This window comes from Clupea harengus, chromosome 2 (assembly GCF_900700415.2).
Source record: "Clupea harengus chromosome 2, Ch_v2.0.2, whole genome shotgun sequence".
Lineage (NCBI taxonomy): Eukaryota > Metazoa > Chordata > Actinopteri > Clupeiformes > Clupeidae > Clupea > Clupea harengus.
Genome location: NC_045153.1, coordinates 22,560,667 through 22,580,686, shown reverse-complemented (window position 1 = coordinate 22,580,686; position 20,020 = coordinate 22,560,667). Strand labels below are relative to the sequence as shown.

General features: G+C 47.1%; 1 protein-coding gene across 7 annotated transcripts in view; it reads right to left on the bottom strand.

Moving 5' to 3' along the window:
* usp9 (ubiquitin specific peptidase 9) overlaps nt 1–20,020 on the bottom strand; it is a 49,169-nt gene that overhangs the window by 9,083 nt on the left and 20,066 nt on the right. For 4 of the 7 annotated variants that reach the window (XM_031586940.2, XM_031586935.2, XM_031586927.2 and 1 more), the window contains 23 exons: nt 16,855–16,950; nt 16,517–16,728; nt 15,737–15,977; nt 15,246–15,395; nt 14,430–14,550; nt 13,914–14,044; nt 13,234–13,512; nt 11,475–11,600; nt 10,995–11,132; nt 10,700–10,866; nt 10,258–10,366; nt 9,976–10,122; nt 8,880–9,026; nt 8,081–8,288; nt 7,119–7,339; nt 5,117–5,307; nt 4,589–4,762; nt 4,274–4,415; nt 3,110–3,962; nt 2,081–2,204; nt 1,319–1,544; nt 884–1,013; nt 482–673 (listed from right to left, as the gene is read on the bottom strand). In XM_031586940.2, the coding sequence (XP_031442800.1) occupies nt 482–673; nt 884–1,013; nt 1,319–1,544; nt 2,081–2,204; nt 3,110–3,962; nt 4,274–4,415; nt 4,589–4,762; nt 5,117–5,307; nt 7,119–7,339; nt 8,081–8,288; nt 8,880–9,026; nt 9,976–10,122; nt 10,258–10,366; nt 10,700–10,866; nt 10,995–11,132; nt 11,475–11,600; nt 13,234–13,512; nt 13,914–14,044; nt 14,430–14,550; nt 15,246–15,395; nt 15,737–15,977; nt 16,517–16,728; nt 16,855–16,950 (4,525 nt within the window). The remainder of the gene's footprint in view (nt 1–481; nt 674–883; nt 1,014–1,318; nt 1,545–2,080; nt 2,205–3,109; nt 3,963–4,273; nt 4,416–4,588; nt 4,763–5,116; nt 5,308–7,118; nt 7,340–8,080; nt 8,289–8,879; nt 9,027–9,975; nt 10,123–10,257; nt 10,367–10,699; nt 10,867–10,994; nt 11,133–11,474; nt 11,601–13,233; nt 13,513–13,913; nt 14,045–14,429; nt 14,551–15,245; nt 15,396–15,736; nt 15,978–16,516; nt 16,729–16,854; nt 16,951–20,020) is intronic. The other 3 variants (XM_031586944.2, XM_042710434.1, XM_031586951.2) reach the window with 2 other exon arrangements.

Here is a 20,020-nt window from a genome sequence, read left to right as displayed (position 1 = left end):
CATTTTCATTTGACCCCCATTCTTTTTTTCCCTTATTTACAACAGACCAGCATTTAGTCAGTAAAAGTAGTTAAAAAATAGTGACCATGGCTATATAAATAAGAATTGAATTTGATTGATTTACAATATGCTGGGTTATGAGTGGATAATACATTTTGCGAATATGACGCATGTGGTTAACTAGGTGCCCTCAGTTTCAGGCTCCGCCAACATGGCAGGTTTGCCTGAATATGGCTAGTAGGTCAGTCACTAGGTCCTGAGCAAGGATGTTGCTCTTCATTGGGCAGAAAGATGCTTCACAAGATAAATCAGTAAGGCACAATAAACAACAGGGAGGGGAGACAGAGAGCGAGAGCGAGAGCGAGAGCGAGCGACACACAGAGAAAGACAGAGAGAGAGAGAGAGAGAGAGAGAGAGAGAGAGAGAGAGAGAGAAAGAGAGAGAGACACACACACACACAAAAAAATAGGAGTGTACGCACCCTCACCATTAATAGAGGACTGCATGCGTGACGCCACATCACAGCAGCGCACCAGCTGAGACACCACAGTGAAGAGCTTGCCCAGCTCAGCGTACTGGTACTTAATGGGGGGGCCGGGACCCTCATCCAAGGCCACCAGCATGAAGGTGGCTGGCACACCGAGCTTCAACAGCTGGGTCTTTTCTGCAAGGCCTGGGACACAAACAGTCCCAAACAGTTCAGCTTCCAGAACAATACTATTGAATTTACCATCAAATCTAGTCCATGTCTCTGTGTTAGTAACCTTAAACTACTGTGAACACAAGTGAGGGGGTTTGGGTGACACAGTCAGAATAAGAGCCTGGAGGGGGTGGGGGGCGAGGCCAGTGGAACAGGTGGCGTGGATGGGTGAAGGGTGCTTACCCAGGTTGGCGTACATGACGAACAGGTTGAAGTACTGCTGCAGGTGACGGCCGTGTTCGGATACCTCTCTCCGGAGCAGGTTGAGAACGGCACGCAACAGGTGGTCACTTAGGCTCAGGTTATCACAGGCCTGAGACAGAGAGAGACAGAGAGAGACACAAAAGAGCAGGGAAGATGCAGACAAGGAGAGCACATTAGGAAGACATACAAAGGAACAACAAGAACAAAAACGTGAAGCAACAGTTCATCTCCTACCCAACTCCATCAGTAACAACCTAGACTGACTTAAACTCATGTGTTACACACTTATAGTAATACATGACATCATAACAATACAAAGCTTAAAAGTAAGTTGGCACAAAACGTTAGAAAAGAAAACATTCAGGAAAGATCCTCATTCTAGAGTGACCTAGAGTTTGGAACACGACAGCTCACCTGACTTGAGGGTCCTGGAGAGGCAATTGGTGAGGGGCACGGTCCGTCTTGCAGGGAGAAGTGCGCAATAAATACTATGAGCTTGGCGAAGGCCCCGCGCACCTCTGCGCTGGGGCACTCCAGCAGGTACTCGGAGAAGCGGTTGGGGTAGGCGAAGAGGACGTTGTGTGCAAACCAGTAGCGTACATTCTTACTGTGCCTCAGCAGGATGCAGAGGGCATCATACCTGCGGGGGATTGAAAATAGGGATATCTCAGGCGCGCAGTTAGTCACAAGACAGACGTGCTGAAGATGCAGGCCTTCTATCCAATGTTGTAGTCAGAGCAATAGAGAGCTGCCATGCTACCTTGCCACACACCAGACACATTACCTGAACCATGTCAAGGCAGGAACTGTAACTATGTTGGTGGAAATATCTATCCAATATAAACATACATCCCAACATCTACATAGAGCAGAAATGTCCAAGAATACATTTACTGCATGTAGTGGCGCTCCATAAGAGCTCAGACCATTAGCTGGCCGAGCGATAAGAGGACACTGTCTGGGGTTAGTGGGGCCTGTCTGGTTCTATCTCTCTCACACACACACACACACACACACACACACACACACACACACACACACACACACACACACACACACACACACACACACACACACACACACACACACACACACACACACAGAGAGAGAGAGAGACAGACAGACAGACATGACTGAGAGACAGACAGACACACACAGACAGACACACACACTTACCAGTCACTGGCTGGGCCTCTCACTATCTTCTTGGTGTGGAACCCTGTGCTGAAGAGGAATCTGGCAGCGAGCTGAATGCTGATCATTGCTATCTCCTCTGCTTCGGGCAAAAGATGATCTTGTCCTAATTGAGACCGAAATAAAACATCCGTAGGGATAAATGAACAGTTGAAGCCAAAATGGTGAACCTAAATGAAAGTGCAACCCAAACATCTGCAGCGCTGTGTTGGGATTTTTATGCGTGTGGCTGCCACTTCTTTTGAGTGTCTAACTCAGAGAGAGATCCACTTTCAGATCATCAGTACGTTTAATGTCCCCCTGAGCCAGCCGGGAGGAAATCAAATACTTTCATTAAAACCACAGATGAGGTATTCATCTAAGGGGAATGGACGCAATAACGGGAGAGACGATTTGCTGTGAAGGACGTTATGTCTACACTGCCTTTCCGTTTCTCTCTCTCTCTCACACACACACACTGCAAAAAACTCAAGCACTCAATCCAAACACGAGTGCTTTTATCTTAAATGTCTAATGATCTTAGAGTTCACTTTGCAGGGCTTAGAATTCAAGCTTCATCATCGTTAATAATCCATTGGCACATATTAACTCCCAATAGAAACAGCAGGGTAGTTCACAAAAGCACATCACGTCTCTCACTGATCTAAGCCTTTTTCAGATGGTGCTTCATGTATCCTGAATAACTACCCAAATTAAACTGAGACAAGCACCATCAGTGGATCTTATCCAACTACCCTTTTACACTGAAGCAGGTACACAACATTTTAGGTCCATTGACCGAATAATATCAGGCAACTGCTGAAGCTTCCGTCCATCACAAACACTTTCATTTGGGGGGGACAGGAAATCCATTTGCGTCAACATCCATGTCAGAGTGACCGACAACCTGAAATGTTTCAAGTGATGCAGAAGACACACTTAAACCGGTACGCTGCTGTGCCTTAATCAGATAAAAGCCTCAGTGAGTCACAACTTCGGTCAGCGCAGAGCGAGTGGTGGGGAGTCACGTACCTGGCGGAGGGTTCAGGTAGACGCTGTTGCACGTCAGGAGCTTCTTCATGAACTGGAAGTACTCCAGGCTGTACTGCATGCGGTTGTGCATGAACTGGACGTTCTGCTTGCGCACGCTGCACTCGATGGCGCCGGGCATCTTGATCTGGTTGGGCTTGCTGCCGAGGGTCAGCTCCTGGATGTACTTGACCAGCTCGCCGTCGCGGTCGGGCGTGTCCATGCGCTCGTAGAAGAGGATGTAGGCGTTCCACCAGCGCTTCTGCCGGCGGTAGGACATGCGCTTCATCATGTGGTCGAACACTTCGCCCATGTACTCTCCGCCGAAGCACTGGTTCTTCATCTCTTCGTCGTCGTCCATCTTGCACTCGGTCACCTCGCCGTCGTCGAACTTGTACCAGCGGTTGCGCTCGCCGTCGCCCGCGCCTCCTGCGACGCCACCGGCGCCCATGCCCCCCTCGCCCCGGTGGATGACGTAGGAGTAGTAATGGCCGCCGCTGGCCTGGCCCGAGTGCACCAGCACGCCGACGAGGCGGTAGCGCGAGCTCGGGGACTGGGGGTCGGTGGCGGGGGGCGGTGGGGTCTCGGGCGGCGGCGGGGACTCTGGGGGAAGCTGGGGGTTCTCTTTAGGGTCGTCGGCGCGTGGCGTCTGGCTCTCGGGGCTGGAGTCGGACGAGCCCTCCAGCTTGGCCACGCCGGCCACCGTGTAGGGCTCCATGTCCAGCTCGCGTGGGAACTCAAAGTAGTCGTTGAACTTGATGGCGCACTCACGCTCCCAGTCGTAGTCGAATCGCTTCAGCTGGATGGCCAGCACCGGCGGCAGCTTCTTGATAAGCAGACGCTTCACCGTGTCCACCTGTTTGAAGAAACACACATGGCACAATTAGGCCCCCTTACACTACATGGAGTAACAGTAACTTCCAATTTCATAACATTACATTGACCTGATGAGGTCAGACATTTTTTTTTCTCAGACACTCAAGCATTTATCTATAGGTTAGGTTTAAGAAAGTCTACACATGGACGATAATTTTGTTTTCAATGACTGACCACACTGTGTTGTCTGCGGTTTGCATTTTGGAAATCACTGTACAAAAACCTCCTCATTAGGAGCACACAGCCACAGACTGTACATCGGTACTACAACCAGACACCTCTCATGCCCACCTTCTTGTTGCACTTCTCACAGTGATAGGCGTTGGCACCCTCCAGCAGGTCCCCTTTAACATACTGCTCCATAGAGTCCAGGAGGTTCTGGTGGTTTCTGATGTCTACATTCAGTGTTGTGAACGACTCCTCACATTCATATCTACACACACAAACAGATACAAACAGACACACACACAAACAAACAGACACACAAACAGACACAAAATAATAGCATTGTAAGCAAAGTGATGACACTTCTCATATAACACTTCTCAGGACTTTTTGTGAGAGAGAAATCAATCTCTTGCAAAGACACTCTGGAGAGATGACTACCTGTGAGGACAGCCCTGGCAGATCTTCTGGTCGGCAAAAGAGCCTCCCAGGACTTTGCTGAGCATGGCCGGGTGGCCCAGGGCCTTGAGCGCTTCGTCCAGGCTGTCCACCAGCGAGTTGAAGAACTCCAGTGCATCGTGCTGCTCCCGCAGGTTCACCGGCTCACCCCATAACCTACAGAGAGAGAGAGAGAGAGAGAATGAGAGAAAAGGAGGAGAAGACGTCAGAATCAACAGGTAACAACTCATTCCATATGTACGAATGGATGAGAAACTATGAGAAACTGATGGTTTTATGATTCCGATAGCTTTAGTATCACCTGTGCGAGGACTATTTAAAAGGCCAGTGTGGCAGGACTATGTACTAGGCCAGTGTAGCAGGACTATATACTAGGCCTGTGTAGCAGGACTATGCTGCAATGATACACCAGAATGCAAATGATTCACTGTTGTGTAGAAATGGCACATTGCATAATATGTGACTTGACAATAATGCAATCTGTCTCTGAGGCCGTAATAGCAGACTCACCTGAACTGTTTCCAGAACCCTCGGGGCACATAGTACTGGAGTCGGGAGGCAGCCAGGTGGCCGAAGATGACCTGCAGGTGACGCAGGACGCCGATGTTGTACTCCTTCCGGTCCTCTGCCTTGCTGAGGGACGGCTTGTCGTCAAACTGGTGGTGGTAGCTGAACACCTCGTCCCGTGGGTCCACGTTGCTCTGTGAGGTGAAAAACATCCCATTAGGATTCAAGACCAGGAGGACACTGTAGCTGGAAAACTGTATCGTGTTCTCTCGCATGGGAAGGTCCATTCATTTCTATTCCTTTTTGAATCTGCATTTCTGATGTAGATGAAGACCAGATAAGCTTCAACTAGAGACCAACAAAACCCGTGGCCAATGGCAGTGGCCATTAATACATAAGAAATATCGACCTCCCATTGATTTGGGCCACCCCAACGTTCGGACATTCTGCAGTATTCTGAAGATCCGTATAATAAACAACCATTAATCAGGTGTTCAACCATTAATCAATGAGGTAGCTGTGCATCACCAATCAGAGTACGCCTGGGTCATCATGTCACTGATTCCCCCGTCAGCAGAGAAGCTGCAGCTGTGTCCAATCATGCGTCACCTTCTCACCCTGGTCCAACAGTAGGCACGCTCCTCACTGTAAACCACTCATGCTATGCCTACAGCCTGCTTCCACACGACCACAGGTGCACCACAAACCCCACAGAGGAGGGGAAGTGTTGAGCTCCAACAGGCCACTACGATTGCTTGCCTGCTCAAAAGAGACTATTAAAGTTAATGATTTAAGCAACTGGTTAATTTAGTCAGAGCTCTCAGTCCAAATCTGTTTTTTTTTTTTTTTTTTTTACATATCCGAACAGAATCCAATCTTCCCGAGTGGATAATATATTGCAAGTGAACAGATCCGATCTGTGTGTCCGTGTGGCAACCCTCACTTTCTGCCTTGTCTACATTGGTTGCTATAGTAATGACATTGCGCCCATAAGTAATGTTGACATTAAACAAACCAACATGGAGGGAAATGAAATTAGCTTGCCACATGGGGAATGTGCAGTTGTGGCGCACGATTTATAAAAGTAATGACACAGCTTCAGAGATGGAGGGGGTTTGCTTGCAGCACTCATCAATGGCTACCTCCCCCAACAAACATGTCTGCTGTAACAGTGATGCACACGTGAACTTTACACGTGACAAAACACTTGGAATCCGTTCAGAGATCAGACCCTTACGGATTTGCAAAAATGCATTTTGAATAGCATTTCAAACTACATATGAAATGGATTTGTAAAAAATCAGATTTCATGTGATTTTTGGCTGTTCTGCCTTGCTACATATGATCAGACTCCAGATATGCACATAAATAAAATGACAGTCTGAACAAAGCCTAACATACCCATAATGCACTTGTTTCATCTGATCAAGCTTTCATGGGCGTGTCAGTATTACTGCCAGGTGACTGGGATTAGCACAGGAATACTCTACAACCCTGCCAAAGCTGTTCTCCTGGGCCTAAGAGCAACCAATAGGACACACAAATAAAGGGCAGGTTTGTGCACCACTGGTCAGCTTCAGGTACCACAATAACTATTTTAAAATATTGTCCCTTCTGTGAAATTCTCACACCAGCCAAGTGGTTCATTTCCTGGAGTTGTCTATTTTCACCCATAATTTGTACCATTCCAGATGACCATCTTGTGACTCGATTTATTACATCAGAAAAGCTGCACAAAAGACACTTGAGACCAAGAACTGGCTTCCAAAAATATGTAGCAAAAGAAACATGTTACTACCTATGAAAAGCCTGCCCAAACCACTTTCACAGTTTACCCAAGACAACTGTAAATATAATTTGTAGCTTTTCCAGGCCAAATTCTCTGGTATTCATCAGAAAACACAGAACATGTTATTATTTTACTGGTGAAAAATGCCTTGCTTATGGCAGAGACAGGTGGGGGAGCCTGACAAATGGTGGACAAGGCTGGGACATGCGGCCGTACCTCGTTGTCCTGCTTCTCGTCTCCGGACATGTCGTCATCCACGTCGCTGCCAGTGCCCTCGATGGCCAGGATGCCGTTCCTGATGGGCGGGATCATGTAAAGCTGCTGGATAACGGAGTTCATGTAGCACGTTGCCCCGGCATTCTTCAGCCCCACAAAGCCTTTAGTGGGCCGAGGCCCCACTGGCGGTAAGTACTCCCATTCAGTAAGTGCTTCACAACCTAAACAACAGAGGGGGAGAATGGACCAGTTTCAGCAATTCATAAACATCCAGTCAACATTTAAATTAGTGATCAGGTCCTCATAACAAGAGAAAAAAAAGTATGTTTTTTCAGTTTGCTCATGATAATTAATTATCAACGCATCATCACTTCGATCAGCAATCAGCTTTAAAAATAAAACATCTCCCATTTTGAAAAGGAGTAAACATTTCCAGGCAGCTCATAGAACCGGTAGTGTGTTTATTTTCAGAGCTGTTAACGTGCTCCAACCTGCCAGGATAGCTTGACCAACTTCTGCGCGGTTGTGTAATCGGGTGTCATTTTGCACTCCCTCCTATCGCTGTAATACATGTCACTGCCTAATTCTATTCCAAACACCCCCCCCCCCCCCCCCCCCCCCCCGTTAAACATGCCAATACCCACGGGAAAGAAGTTTGTAAATAGTGCTATTCTCACAGAAATGTGTTGCTGAGCATGTTCTCACAACTGAATAATACATGCTGGACACTAGGTATGTGCCAGAGAGTCACAGTGCAACAGGTCAGTGAGAGTGCTTATAACTAAGTAATAAGCTTGTAAGTAGCTAGGTAGGTTCTAGACAGGTCCATATCAAAAGTAGCAGATGTCTGCCCAGCACGTCCACACTTCAGTAAAACATATCTCTATCTGGTGTGTGTGTGTGTGTGTGTGTGTGTGTGTGTGTGCACCCAAGGATGGGTCATTCTCAGAGCGTGTCCATACCCAAGTAATACATTTCCGTGAGCGTGTCCACAATCTGCTTGAGGTTGCGCACGCAGCCCACGGCCAGGGCCACCAGCAGCTCGAAGCCGGCGTTGATGGTGGCGGGGCTGCTGCACACGGGGATGGCCTGCTCCGTGGGGAACTCCCCACTCTTCATGTACTGCAGGTACACGTTAGAGGCCGGGAAGATGAAGTCATCTATCAGCTCCTGTAGGAAAGGACACGTGTAGGGGTTTGAAAAGTGTAATGGTACGCATGTCATACAATGTACACCAAGTTAACAACCAACACAAATTGGATCAATACATGAAAAGGTTTAATTTTTAAACCTTTAGTCTACACACCAAGAAAGAACTACTGAAAACATGTTGGGTGTGCATAAATATTCAGAAACTTTTCACAATACAATTTGCAAATTCAAAAGAGGAGAATCAAGCCTGTGTAGACAACAAAAACATGCAAAGCAACAGAAAGAATGTTATATTCTACATAAAGCCGTTAAAGCCTTTTATGGAAAAGAATATATTCAGATGTTAAACCTTTGTAATCGCCAACATTTTGATTAGTAACCAATTGAATTACATATTCTCTCAGTAACTGTAACAGATTACCATTACATTTTATGCAACTCTGCTACGTGCAAGTAGTTATCCCCAACCCTGCATATGAACAGCAGACCTATCACCACTACGCTGCCACGCTGTGCTAAGCCATGCTGAGTGGTGTGAAACCCTACACTTGACCAGGCTGATGGCTCTGTTCCCACGGCCTTTCCACCACAAACAGTGGCCTGCGCTACCTTGATGAGGTTGGCACCGCCCTTCTCGCAGCCAATGTAGTACTTCTTCTCTGGGGTCTGGAAGGCCAGCAGCTCCTTGGTGACGCCCAGGTGGCCCTCCAGAATGGTCTCCTCCACGCCCGTCTCCCCAGTTCTCTTCACCTCGTCCTGCAGAGGTACGAGAACGAGAGAAAATACATCAGTAACAGAAACACACTACATTACATACTACTAGAAGAGGTGCTAAAGCCGGTCTTTGATGACTCCATCTTGGAATGACTGACAAACGGATGTTCCCTGCTCATTTCCAGCCCCCATCATGACTTACATCCTAAATGCCCAAGCCGTGACTGAGGGAATCATTTGGGAATACCATGGACAAATAGAGCCGTGCTACCGTGCGGCTGAAATGCTAGCTAAATGCTCCCGCAAAACAATATGTAATATTTTGTCCTGCTCGCGCCCGCAAACTCCCGCGGGTGGACGTCTACGTGGGATGGATTTTTCAGTCCTGCTCCTGTGAAAATGTGCCGTGCGTAAAAACACCAACCTTGTGCCTTTCCCCATAAATAACATTCTGTTCCTTCAGAACAAAAAAAAAAATCTTTCATTTCATTTCATACATATATTTATATTTTGCGGCAGTCCCGCGAGTCATTTCTCTCTCCCGTTTCCGCACACACATCACTTTCTTCCCGCCGGTGCCTGCACTCTGCAATCAAAATGAGTCCCACACCGCGCTCTTGTGCGCTGAGTCCCGCAGGTCCCGTGGGATGGCAGGCCCCTATGAGGAGCTGCAGGCAGTGAACTTTACTCCTGATTCAGAGAACATCTGTACATGCTTGCCTCCCATGATTATGTGGCTGTTCTGAACAATGGTTCCACATCATATAATCGTACAAAAAAAATGTCATGTCATGTCATGTCTAACACAGAATGAAATATCTTTTAACATAAAACACCAGACTTACGTCACTAGGCGAGTAAAGACCGTACACACTGTACAGCTGTGACAGCCATATTTCCACTAAGGGGGGTTTGGCTGGTACAGTTTTATAACCAATGACAGAACTTCTACAAGGTCAGGAGGGTAGAGAGGTGCATAAGCTCCACCTACCCTGATTCTCTTGAGCCAGTCGATCTCGTTGTTGAGGAGGACCTCTGCGTTGGGGAGGTTGATGTTGCTGTTGTATGCGTAGTTGAGTAAGTGCCTTAGAAGGGTGAAGTAATCTCCGGCGTGCTTGGCACGTTCTTTTGCAGTGCTCTGAGAAACACAGAGAGAGGACACATTCACACAGAGGTCACACACACCGGCTGCATGCGTCATAGTGCCATGTTCACCTCAGGATGGATTTCATTACTGTGAAAGTGTGTGTGTGTGTGTGTGTGTTGTACTTACTCCTAGAACGGTGAAGAGGAGGGTGATGAAGAAAAGGAGTGGCCGGTGACCCATGCAGCACCTGGTGGCCATGAGGAAGAACTGCTCCTGCGCCATCTGACGCACAGACCTGAGAGGAGGATGCAACACAGTATGAATAACTCACACAGAGAGACACACAGTCACAGAGACACAGAGACATAGAGACACAGAGACATAAAGGACACAGAGACACAGAGACACAGAGACATAGAGACACAGAGAAACACAGACCGAAGTACCAAATCTTAATCTTAGTTCTGGTGGAAAAACACTAGTAACCTTAAGATCCTTAAATCAAATGGTGCCCGAGTAGAAATAGAGTAATGAAGTTAGGTTCTAACTTGAATCAATGAATACTTTCGACACCAGAAATGATCAGAAAAAAGGGCACGACATCCAGAGTAATTCTGCAGGGACTCACTTGCTCTGGCAGTGCAGCAGCAGGTCTATGATGAAGGTCTGCCAGGCCTTCTCCTTGCTCAGAGCATCTAGGGCGGTGGGCGTGAGGGCAAAGCACAGGGTCATGACCTCCAGCGCCTCGCAGCACACCTGCTCGTCCTCTGCATCCGGCTCATTCCCTGCATTTGTCTGCAGCGCACACACACACTTTAGTATTTTTTTCACTCCAGGGCATGAGAAATGTCTAGCTGATAACTAATTTTAAACTGATGGTATATGGCTTTATATATCAGAAGTCAGAGGTTTCTAACACACACCTTCTCATAAATCTTGCTGATCTCTTCATTAGAGCTGAAGACCAGTTGCACAGTGCCACAGCCCGAGGCCCAGACGATCTTCTGTATGGCCCGAATGACACAGATGTCTGGGAAGTACTTCGAAGCCTGGAAGAAGTTCTGTTCAGAAGGGCAAGAAAGGCAACAACAACAATGAAGCAGGTGACAAAAACGAATAATCCGACGAAAAACACAATTTTCAAAAGGATTTAAGGACGACTGTGGTAAAACAATCCAGCCTTAATCTCTCCAAAATAGCAGGCATTCAAGAGGATGTTAGAGGATTAGAGTACGGATTGGATCAAGGGGCTCTAACTTCACATCGTTTTTACACAAATAGAGACTCGTCTTCCACGTCACAGTATTTACAGTAAAACTCCTCTGCAAGAGGCGGGCCAAAGAAAGAAACAGACAAAGAACAGAGAGAGAGAGAGAGAAGAGAGGCTGACGGTATGGACTCACCTCGTCAGAAATCTGCTGCGCGAGGCGAATAGCCACGTTGCGCAGCATACACTCGGCCGAGGGGTTGGGGATGTTCTGCAGGGCGTTCTGCAGCACCAGTGCTTGGTCGTGGGTGGCCTGGTTAATCTGCAGCGGGGGCGAGAACGGAGACAGAGGGACCAATGTTACCACACCGATCACAAACACATAAACACATGAATACTTCTCAGTATTGACTTAAGGAAAGGATGGATGGACACCACCACTAGACATATCTGTAAGGTTCTGTTGCTTGTCTTAGCGGCACACGTGAAACTATACAAACTATATTTTTACTATTTATTTTGACATCACTCACTTGCTGGAGCCAATGACCCTTGTACAAGAATCTACCCATAACAGAGTTCACCATCATTTTCAACCTTTACCGGAAAATCGATCAGCGTCATACATACTTCATGAGTGTTGCGTTTAACAGCTGGAGGTATGCGGCATAGATACCAATCAACTGAATATGGGGGAAAAGTCACGGAATCCCCCCGCCTTCACCAAAACACCTCAACAAAACCACACTGACCCTTCACAGCTGCACCGCCAACAGCACACAAAGAGCCAAGTGTGGGAGCACAGGAGGACTTCAGAGACTCAGAGCTTCAGAGCTGAGACATGTCTGAGACACGTGGACTTGTGCCTTTGAGGGGGACTGAATGAGGGAAGTGGGGGAGGAGGAGGGAAAAGGGTTTTTTGACGGTGGGATTTCGGGTAGGAAAAATATGCGCATGTGCATGGAGATGCCTAAAAAAACGGGTGAGGGAGCCGAGCCACAAGAGGTAGCATCCCAACCACATAAGTGCCCACAGGGACCCGGGTTCGATTCTGACCTGCCAGCATTGCCCGATCCCACTCCCATTTCTCTTTCCCACTCATTTCCTGTCAATCTCTACTGTCCTACTGTAATAAAAAAGGCAAAAAGCCCTCAAGAATAAAAGAAAAATAAATAAGAAATAAAAAAAAAAGCCTGCAAACGATAATTAATCCAAGCCTGAATCCAACCACACAACACAAGAACCCCTCTGGAATTCAAGTGACAGCTGCTCATTCCCAGTGTTTTTATGCACGGCCTTGTGAGAAACAATGCGAGGATGTGCTCAGTGGCAAGTGCTAGCGTGCCTTCTTGCCGTATTTGTCTGCCAGACACCCAACACCCCTGACATTTGGCCATTCCAAGGAGCGGGGGTGTGTGAGAGGTTCAGGGGGGTGTGTGTGTGTGTGTGTGTGTGAGAGGGGTGTTCCTCAGGTCCCTCTTAATGTGATTGATGTGAGCACCGAATAAGTATCCTGGAGGGGGCCACAGGGAAAGGTCAGATGCTCGGACAGAAATAAGATTTCCATCTGCACTGCAGTGTGTGAATGATGCGTGAGAGAATGTGTTTGTTTGTGTGTGCGTGCGTGTGTGTGCGTAGCGGAGACTGACACCAAGGTTGGTTCTATTTCATTACTAAGGGAACTGTTACTTTTTTTTCTTTTTAAATTACACAGGATGAGATTGCCTGAGAGTGCCTGAATGTGCTACAGATGGGCTTTTCACAGTTACATTTCTCTCCTGCTCACTCCCACAAAGGTATGAATGCCAACATCCCCCCTGAAGCAGCACATAATCGCATTCACATTCAGGTAACAGACATCTTCAGTGTGAACACAAGAAGTGGCACCCTCTCAAGCAGAGACTGAGGAGAGGAGAGGAGAGAAGAGAGGAGAGGAGAGGAGGGACTGGGCTTACTGGCGAGACGGGCATGGTCCCCTCCACCACGGGCTGGCAGGCCTCGGCGACAGCCTTGACGTGGCCGAAGCCGACGGCGGTGAGCAGGAGTTTGGCGATCTTGAGGGCGTTGAGGTAGGCGCCCCGCCGCGTCTCCATGTCAGCGTTTGGCAGGAAGTTGTTGCGGGTGAGCATGCTGAGCACCAGTGGCAGGCCGCCGCTCTTCAGGAAGTTGTACTGGAAGTCGCTGGCGTCCTCACCCAGCGTGTGACTGGCCGGCATTAGCAAGGCGTAGACCACCTGCAGGGGGGACAGGGACAGAGGTAGGGAGTTAGAGCAAGACCGCTGTTTTAAAGACAAACGTACAATCAAGGAAGTGGACAAATCAGACTCGTCTAGCCAGGGCAGTTCATCAGACGAGAGCAAAGCAAGTGACAAAGCAGTCAAGTTGTACAGTTTTGGGGAAAATACAGGAAGTGCCACAAAGTATTCCCATCCCCAGTGAGAAAGCGAATCAATTTATTTGTCCACCCTTGATAACAGCATGACAGGCAAAAAGCTGTGGTCTGTGACAGCCACAGACCGTGTCTGAATCAGAATCAGAGTGGTCCAGGCAAAGCTGTGTTTGGCGGGTGTTAGCATTGCAGCGGTGAAGCAGAGATAACTGATGAGTGCTGTTGATATGTGGACAAGACGGGTACCTCTATCAAGTAGAGCACTTGAGACGGTGACGGGCCAAAGAAGCGGGAGTCGAGGGTGGGACTAAGGCTGTTCTCTCCCAGTTTGGCATGATCCAGGCAGATTGCTCGCAGGTTTTCCATTGTAGTGTTATCTGAGGACATAAAAAGGACCCGATTCAATAACTTGACACAATGAAACATTTAAAAAAAAAAAAAAAATCACTGCCAAGACAGAATTGTAATCTCTAGCTTACTGGCTGGCTGTAATGAGTCATTCAAAAAAAGATGCAGACTTCTTTCATTTTCATTCTCTTTCCTTCCGTATCTCCCTATTATTCCATCTCTCCCACTCGCTCAGTCCAGCGATTACACATTATTAGGACATCCCGCCTAGTGTGTGTGTGTGTGTCAAGTCTGTGTGCAGCAGGGCATTGCTTCATACTTGTCTGTGGTGTGTGTGTGTGTGTGTGTGTGTGTGTGTGTGTACGCAGCATGGCAACGGCAGGCTGGCGTGCGTGCGGGCGGGCGGATGGGCACCTGGGGGCATGAGCTTCATGAGGACGCGGGCGCCGTCACGCAGGAGAGGCATGTTGAGGTTGCAGCCCAGATCGGCCACCTGCCACAGGAACGAGATGTAGCGCAGGTGCAGCGACATGATCTACAGCAGCGCAGAGACCACAGAGGAGAGAGAGGTCAGAAACATTACCACTTCATCAAGTTCAAATTAATCATAAATAAGAAGAATCATCATCAAGCGAGATAAGACTGAGAACAGAAGCAGTTTAGTGGCAAGTAGATTTCCACACAGAAAAAAAAGGTGTCTTGGTTGTGTGGCGTAAACAAAGGTTGGAGGGAGGGGGGGGTGCATGGGAGACAGAGATAAAAATCAAGAGCGCTAGAGACGCAAAGGAAACATCACAACTGTGAAAGAGCAAAACAGACACGCGCAGCTCGACGTGTCACTTTGCCATGGGCCCAACACACTACAGTCACAGTCATCATCACACCCAGCGCCGTCCCTTCTGCTCGGGAGCCGCTCCGCATTCTCAGGCTCCCTGGCACACACAGGCCCTGCTCAGCTATGCTGCCCTGTGGAGCCATAGTTCTCTAGCCCAAAGCACTCTGTGGTGGTGATCTGATGGCACTAAAAATGAAATATACGCGGAGAGGAAACACAACCACGTGTCCGCTTCGGCTGGTCTGTGAGGACAGCAGCTGCTAACAGCATCACTGTCAGGCGCCAGAGAGGACGAGAAGAACGGAAGAAAGACAGGAAGTGTGTGTGTGTGTGTGTGTGTGTGTGTGTGTGTGTGTAAGATGGCTCGGGAAGATGGGTGTCCAAATGATCCTCACCACTCCAGGCAGGCAGCTCTCCACCTCGGGGTTGGGCCCTTCGCTGTAGTGGTTGCCGTGGTTTCCGGGCGAGCCGGTGGAGGAGTCTGAGGAGCTGTCCGGGCTGGAGGGCATGTTGGCGCTGACCTGCGTGAGCTTGGCCGTGATCAGCTGCAAAGGGGAGAAAGAGGCAGGATATATTCAGACGAATGCTATTTCACCACGCAATAGAGCATAATATGGAGGAACAAGGAGGGGAAACCTCACATATGTAATGTCAATCAAGTGCAAGTTGAAAGAGGCATATAATAAAAAGTGCAAACATATTCACAATATAAAATCAACCCATACAGGATAAATATAGCATGACGTCAGTTTACTGGAAATATAACTAAAATCACTGAGATGGCACAGTGTTGGACCAAACATTTCCAGACCAAAGCGAAGCATGACCCATCGACAGAAGAGGAGAAAGGAGGGCACATCAGGAGGTACATTTAGCCATCTCTCACCGTTTTATCCTTGAGGTTGAGCTGGCCAATCAACTTGCGGTCGTCGTTGGGGTCCACCATCTCTCCGCCAATGTAGAGCTCGATCTTGGTGTGCGTGCTGTTGGCCTTGATGCGGTTGAGGATGCTGCGCCGCACCGAGCCGATGGTGTCGTTGGTGTGCGACCAGATGTCCAGGTCGTCCACCTGCCGGCCTTGGTTGGGGAACCGCACGATCAGTGTGATGTGCTTGCCCCGGAATGCTCTGAGAGAGAGACAGGAGACAGACACAGCGAAGGTTTCAGTAATATTACGTACACGTATACCCACACAAGTACACGTACATAAAATTAGATTTAGTTTATTTCTTTGTTGAATTATTTACTGGCCTCTGCTGCGCTCTTACGTGTGCAGCTGACAGTCGCTCAGTGGGGGGGTGCTATCCCTTTAATTGCAATGATAAAGAACCAGTGCTGGGAATGGAGAGTGGCAGTGGTGTAGAGGACTGACACCGGGAGAAGTGACTCATGCACCATCGCATTTCTACAAATCACATGGGTCTACCGGGGTTTGGACGCACCAGCGAGTATGTTATGAATATACAAATTGTGTGTGTGTGTGGGTGTGTGTGTGTGTGTGTGTGTGTAAATGTATATGCATGACTGCTTAGGTAATGGTTGATATGTGTGAGGAAAGTTGTTTGTAGTATCTGTGTGTGGGGTACATGTATATGGGCCCAACGCAGTCATACAGATGTGTGTGTGTGTGTGTGTGTGTGTGTGTGTGAGAGAGAGACCTATGTACCTGGACATGGGCAGGATGGTGCGTTCCTCGTGGTAGTCGCTGTCACACTCGGTGATGTACTCCCTCAGGACGGTCAGCACCCTCACCATGCGGATAGCCTCCTGTCGGGCGCAGTTAATGCTGTCCTTGTCCCCGTCCAGCACGCACAGGGTGTCATACGATGCCTTCAGTCGGTCAAAACACGACTGGATGAAATCCTCATGGATCTCAACCTCCAAGGAAACACAGAGGGGGAAATGTTTATAGACCCTTTCTTCTTGTGTATGCTTCAAATGTTCCTAAACAAGGCTGCTCCTGGCATCCTTTTTAGGTCACCTCAGAGGTAGCCAATATGTTACCTGATTGACTTGCAATTTTGGTCCGAGGTTTGTGTAGATCTCCTTGAGCAAATCTATTGCACGGCTGCCGATGTCATCACTTCCTTGAATCACAACCTGGCCGGAGAAAAATAAAGGATGAGCGGAGGAGTTAAAACGAATAAAACAAAACGCGAGGGATGCTGAAGGCTACTACGTGTTGTGTTGGATCTCAGACAGTGTTGATAGTTGAGCTGTGACTCAGCACGAGAGAGCGAGACCGTCTCCCGACAGACTAAACTTAGCAAAGCGCGGTAGACTGATCAGCACTTTCAGTCTGCTGCTGGCCAACCAGGCCATGAGGTAGATTCTATGGAAACAGAGGGAAGACGCTGGTCCAACAGGGCAGGCCTGCTTCTGTGCTGACCGAAAATAAAAATCAGGAGCTGACCAGATTAGCTCATTTAGAAAAGAAAGGTAGGCTTAGTTTCAGGAATGAAAAGCTGCATTCATGTATGAGAAACATAAAATTCACCTCTAATTTTGGGCCCAAATCTATTGTATTCTCTTCTCTTCTACTAATTACGTCAAAGCCGCATAATCGCCTACAGGCGCACTATTAGAATTTGCATGAAGCTGGAATGGCCTACACCATCTCAGCCTTACTCTGCCTCTTGCCACTCCATTACATAAAGTGCGATTGATCACACCCGCCTGCATGCTGAGTGCCGGGTGAAGACAACACAAGAGATGCGTCACTGCAGTTTAATGGGCTTCTGTTCCAACACGTTTTCTAATTAAACTATTACTGGCTCGCACATTATAATGATGCAAAATGATGTACGGACTCTACTCTCAATGTCGATCAGCCATGTGTGTGTGTGTGTGTGTGTGTGTGTGTGTGTGTGTCGTTTTAAATAGCAGCACACACTGACATCCCCATCAATCTGTGACAAAGGGAAGAGGAATTTGAGGGAACCACATGCAATGAGTCATAAATGCACCAACCAAATGCCAAGCTCGCCGTCACTGGACCCACAGTTTGAGGTTGGGCTAAATGAGATAGGCTGCCATTGACTTAATATTAGTGCAGAATGCACATCGGAAATATGATTATCAAAGTTATCAGGCGTCCTCTTGATTGAGTGACACTTGGCTGCCATTTGAGCTTAGTACACACACACACACACACAGACACCACCAGGGGCCTGTTTGCTTAAACTACATTAATGTAACACAGAAATATCAATTGATGTTGATGGAGACACTAATGCTAGCCTAGATATCCTTCAATCATCTACATTTCTTCATGCTACATGTAGCCTTCAGCCTCCCCCAACTGAAACGGACAAATCACATACTGCCAGCACACTGCATTGGTGGTACAATATTAAATGATGTGGCCTTGATTAAAGTAAACAAAACCGGGGTGGGTGTGTCACACGATGGAGCCATTTCGGTTTTGAGATCATTCGGGGCACTTACAGTGTGACAACTTGCCCTGTTCTCCTATATAATATTAAATGCTGTGCACATCATAGGCCCCAACCACACATTTTTCATGTTGAAAACAAAAGCAAGCATTGCCCTCTAAAGTCAACCTTGTTTTAGCTTTCCTGCGTGGCTTGTATAATTCTCATTTACATGTCCTTCTGGTTCCTAGCCCTTAAACATCATACACACATCATCGTCGCAGCAGAGCACCAAAACATATTGCTAAAGCTAATCTTCTCAGAACATCCAAAACACAGGGGTAGAAGTAGTGTATTGTGTACACAGTCACGCTTCATTTACTCTCAAGCCAACAGATGTGTATATGATACCCTCTAACGGAGGTATAAATCATCACTGGCCTCACAAATGTATTCACGATTCAAAGGGTAATGATTCGATTATAAAATGATTCTCAATGCATCATGATACATCTTGTCCTTTGAGTGCTTGTATTTATGAATAAAAGCATAGATTTTAACTTGCATCTCCCCAGATAGCAAAAGGCCAGTGGACCACTCTTATTAGATCAAACTTGATTATCCATTCCACAGAAATTCATATCTAACTGTACCTGGCTAGCATCACAGGATCCAATGGATTACACATGGAGTTAACAATCAGGTACTGGCAACACTGATATTTATGGCGGTTGCGGTGAAAACATTTGTTTACATCTCCCCGACTTGGCTAGCATCCCAAGACTGTAAAGCACGTGTAACGTTACACATAGCGTGGAGGCTACTGCCAGCGCAATCTGTACATTACCTTCTCATCCGTCATTACAACTGCATAACGCAATGAAATGGGTTTGAATGAGTCGTTTAAATTCATTATGCTGGCACGTATGTTGAAATGGTTTAAAAAAAAAAAAAAAACATAGTTTATTTAATAATCCTGCATCGATTCAGAATCTTTCAGCATCAACATCAGCATCACGACACATAGATGATTTTTCCCAGCCCAACCTTCTTATGTATTAAAAACATTTTACACGCCATGATTAAGACAATGTAGGTCACTAAGAAGCAGCCGTGCTTTAAGTGGGTCAGGGCCCTTTCTCTCCCATACTGCGAATGTATTGGTATTTATTAGGGGTGGGAATCTCTTGGCACCTCACGATTCGATTCGATTCCGATTCAGAGGTCAACGATTCGATTCTAAACCGATTCTCGATTCTAAACCGATTCTCGATTCTAAACCGATTATCGATTATCAATTCTAAACCGATAAAACGATTATCGATGCATCTCAATTTTGAAAACATTTGAGTTTGCTACTTAGAGTCTCAAATCACTTCCTACTTTGTGTTTGATAAATCAACAGATCTATTTTTTTATTAGAGAAAAAGTTTTTCCTTGTCACAATTATGACTTTCTATGAACAATGCAATAATCGATGCAGGTTGCATTTCAACACAAAATGAATGTGTAAAAAAAAAAAAAAAAAAAAAAAAAAAAAAAAATATTAATTTAAAAAAATTTTTTTTTTTTATTAAAAATCGATTATGAACTTTTCTGAATCGAGACAGAATCGTTCTAAAGAGAATCGAGAGAAATCGAAAAATCGATTTTTTTTCCCCCACCCCTAGTATTTATGGCCTGAGAAGTCACCCGCTCACCATGGCAACTTGACTAAGATCAGGAATTACCCTGTCTGTTTGACAAAAGGCCAAACTACTCATGTAGAAGCCTGTGACAACCTGATCACTTAATGT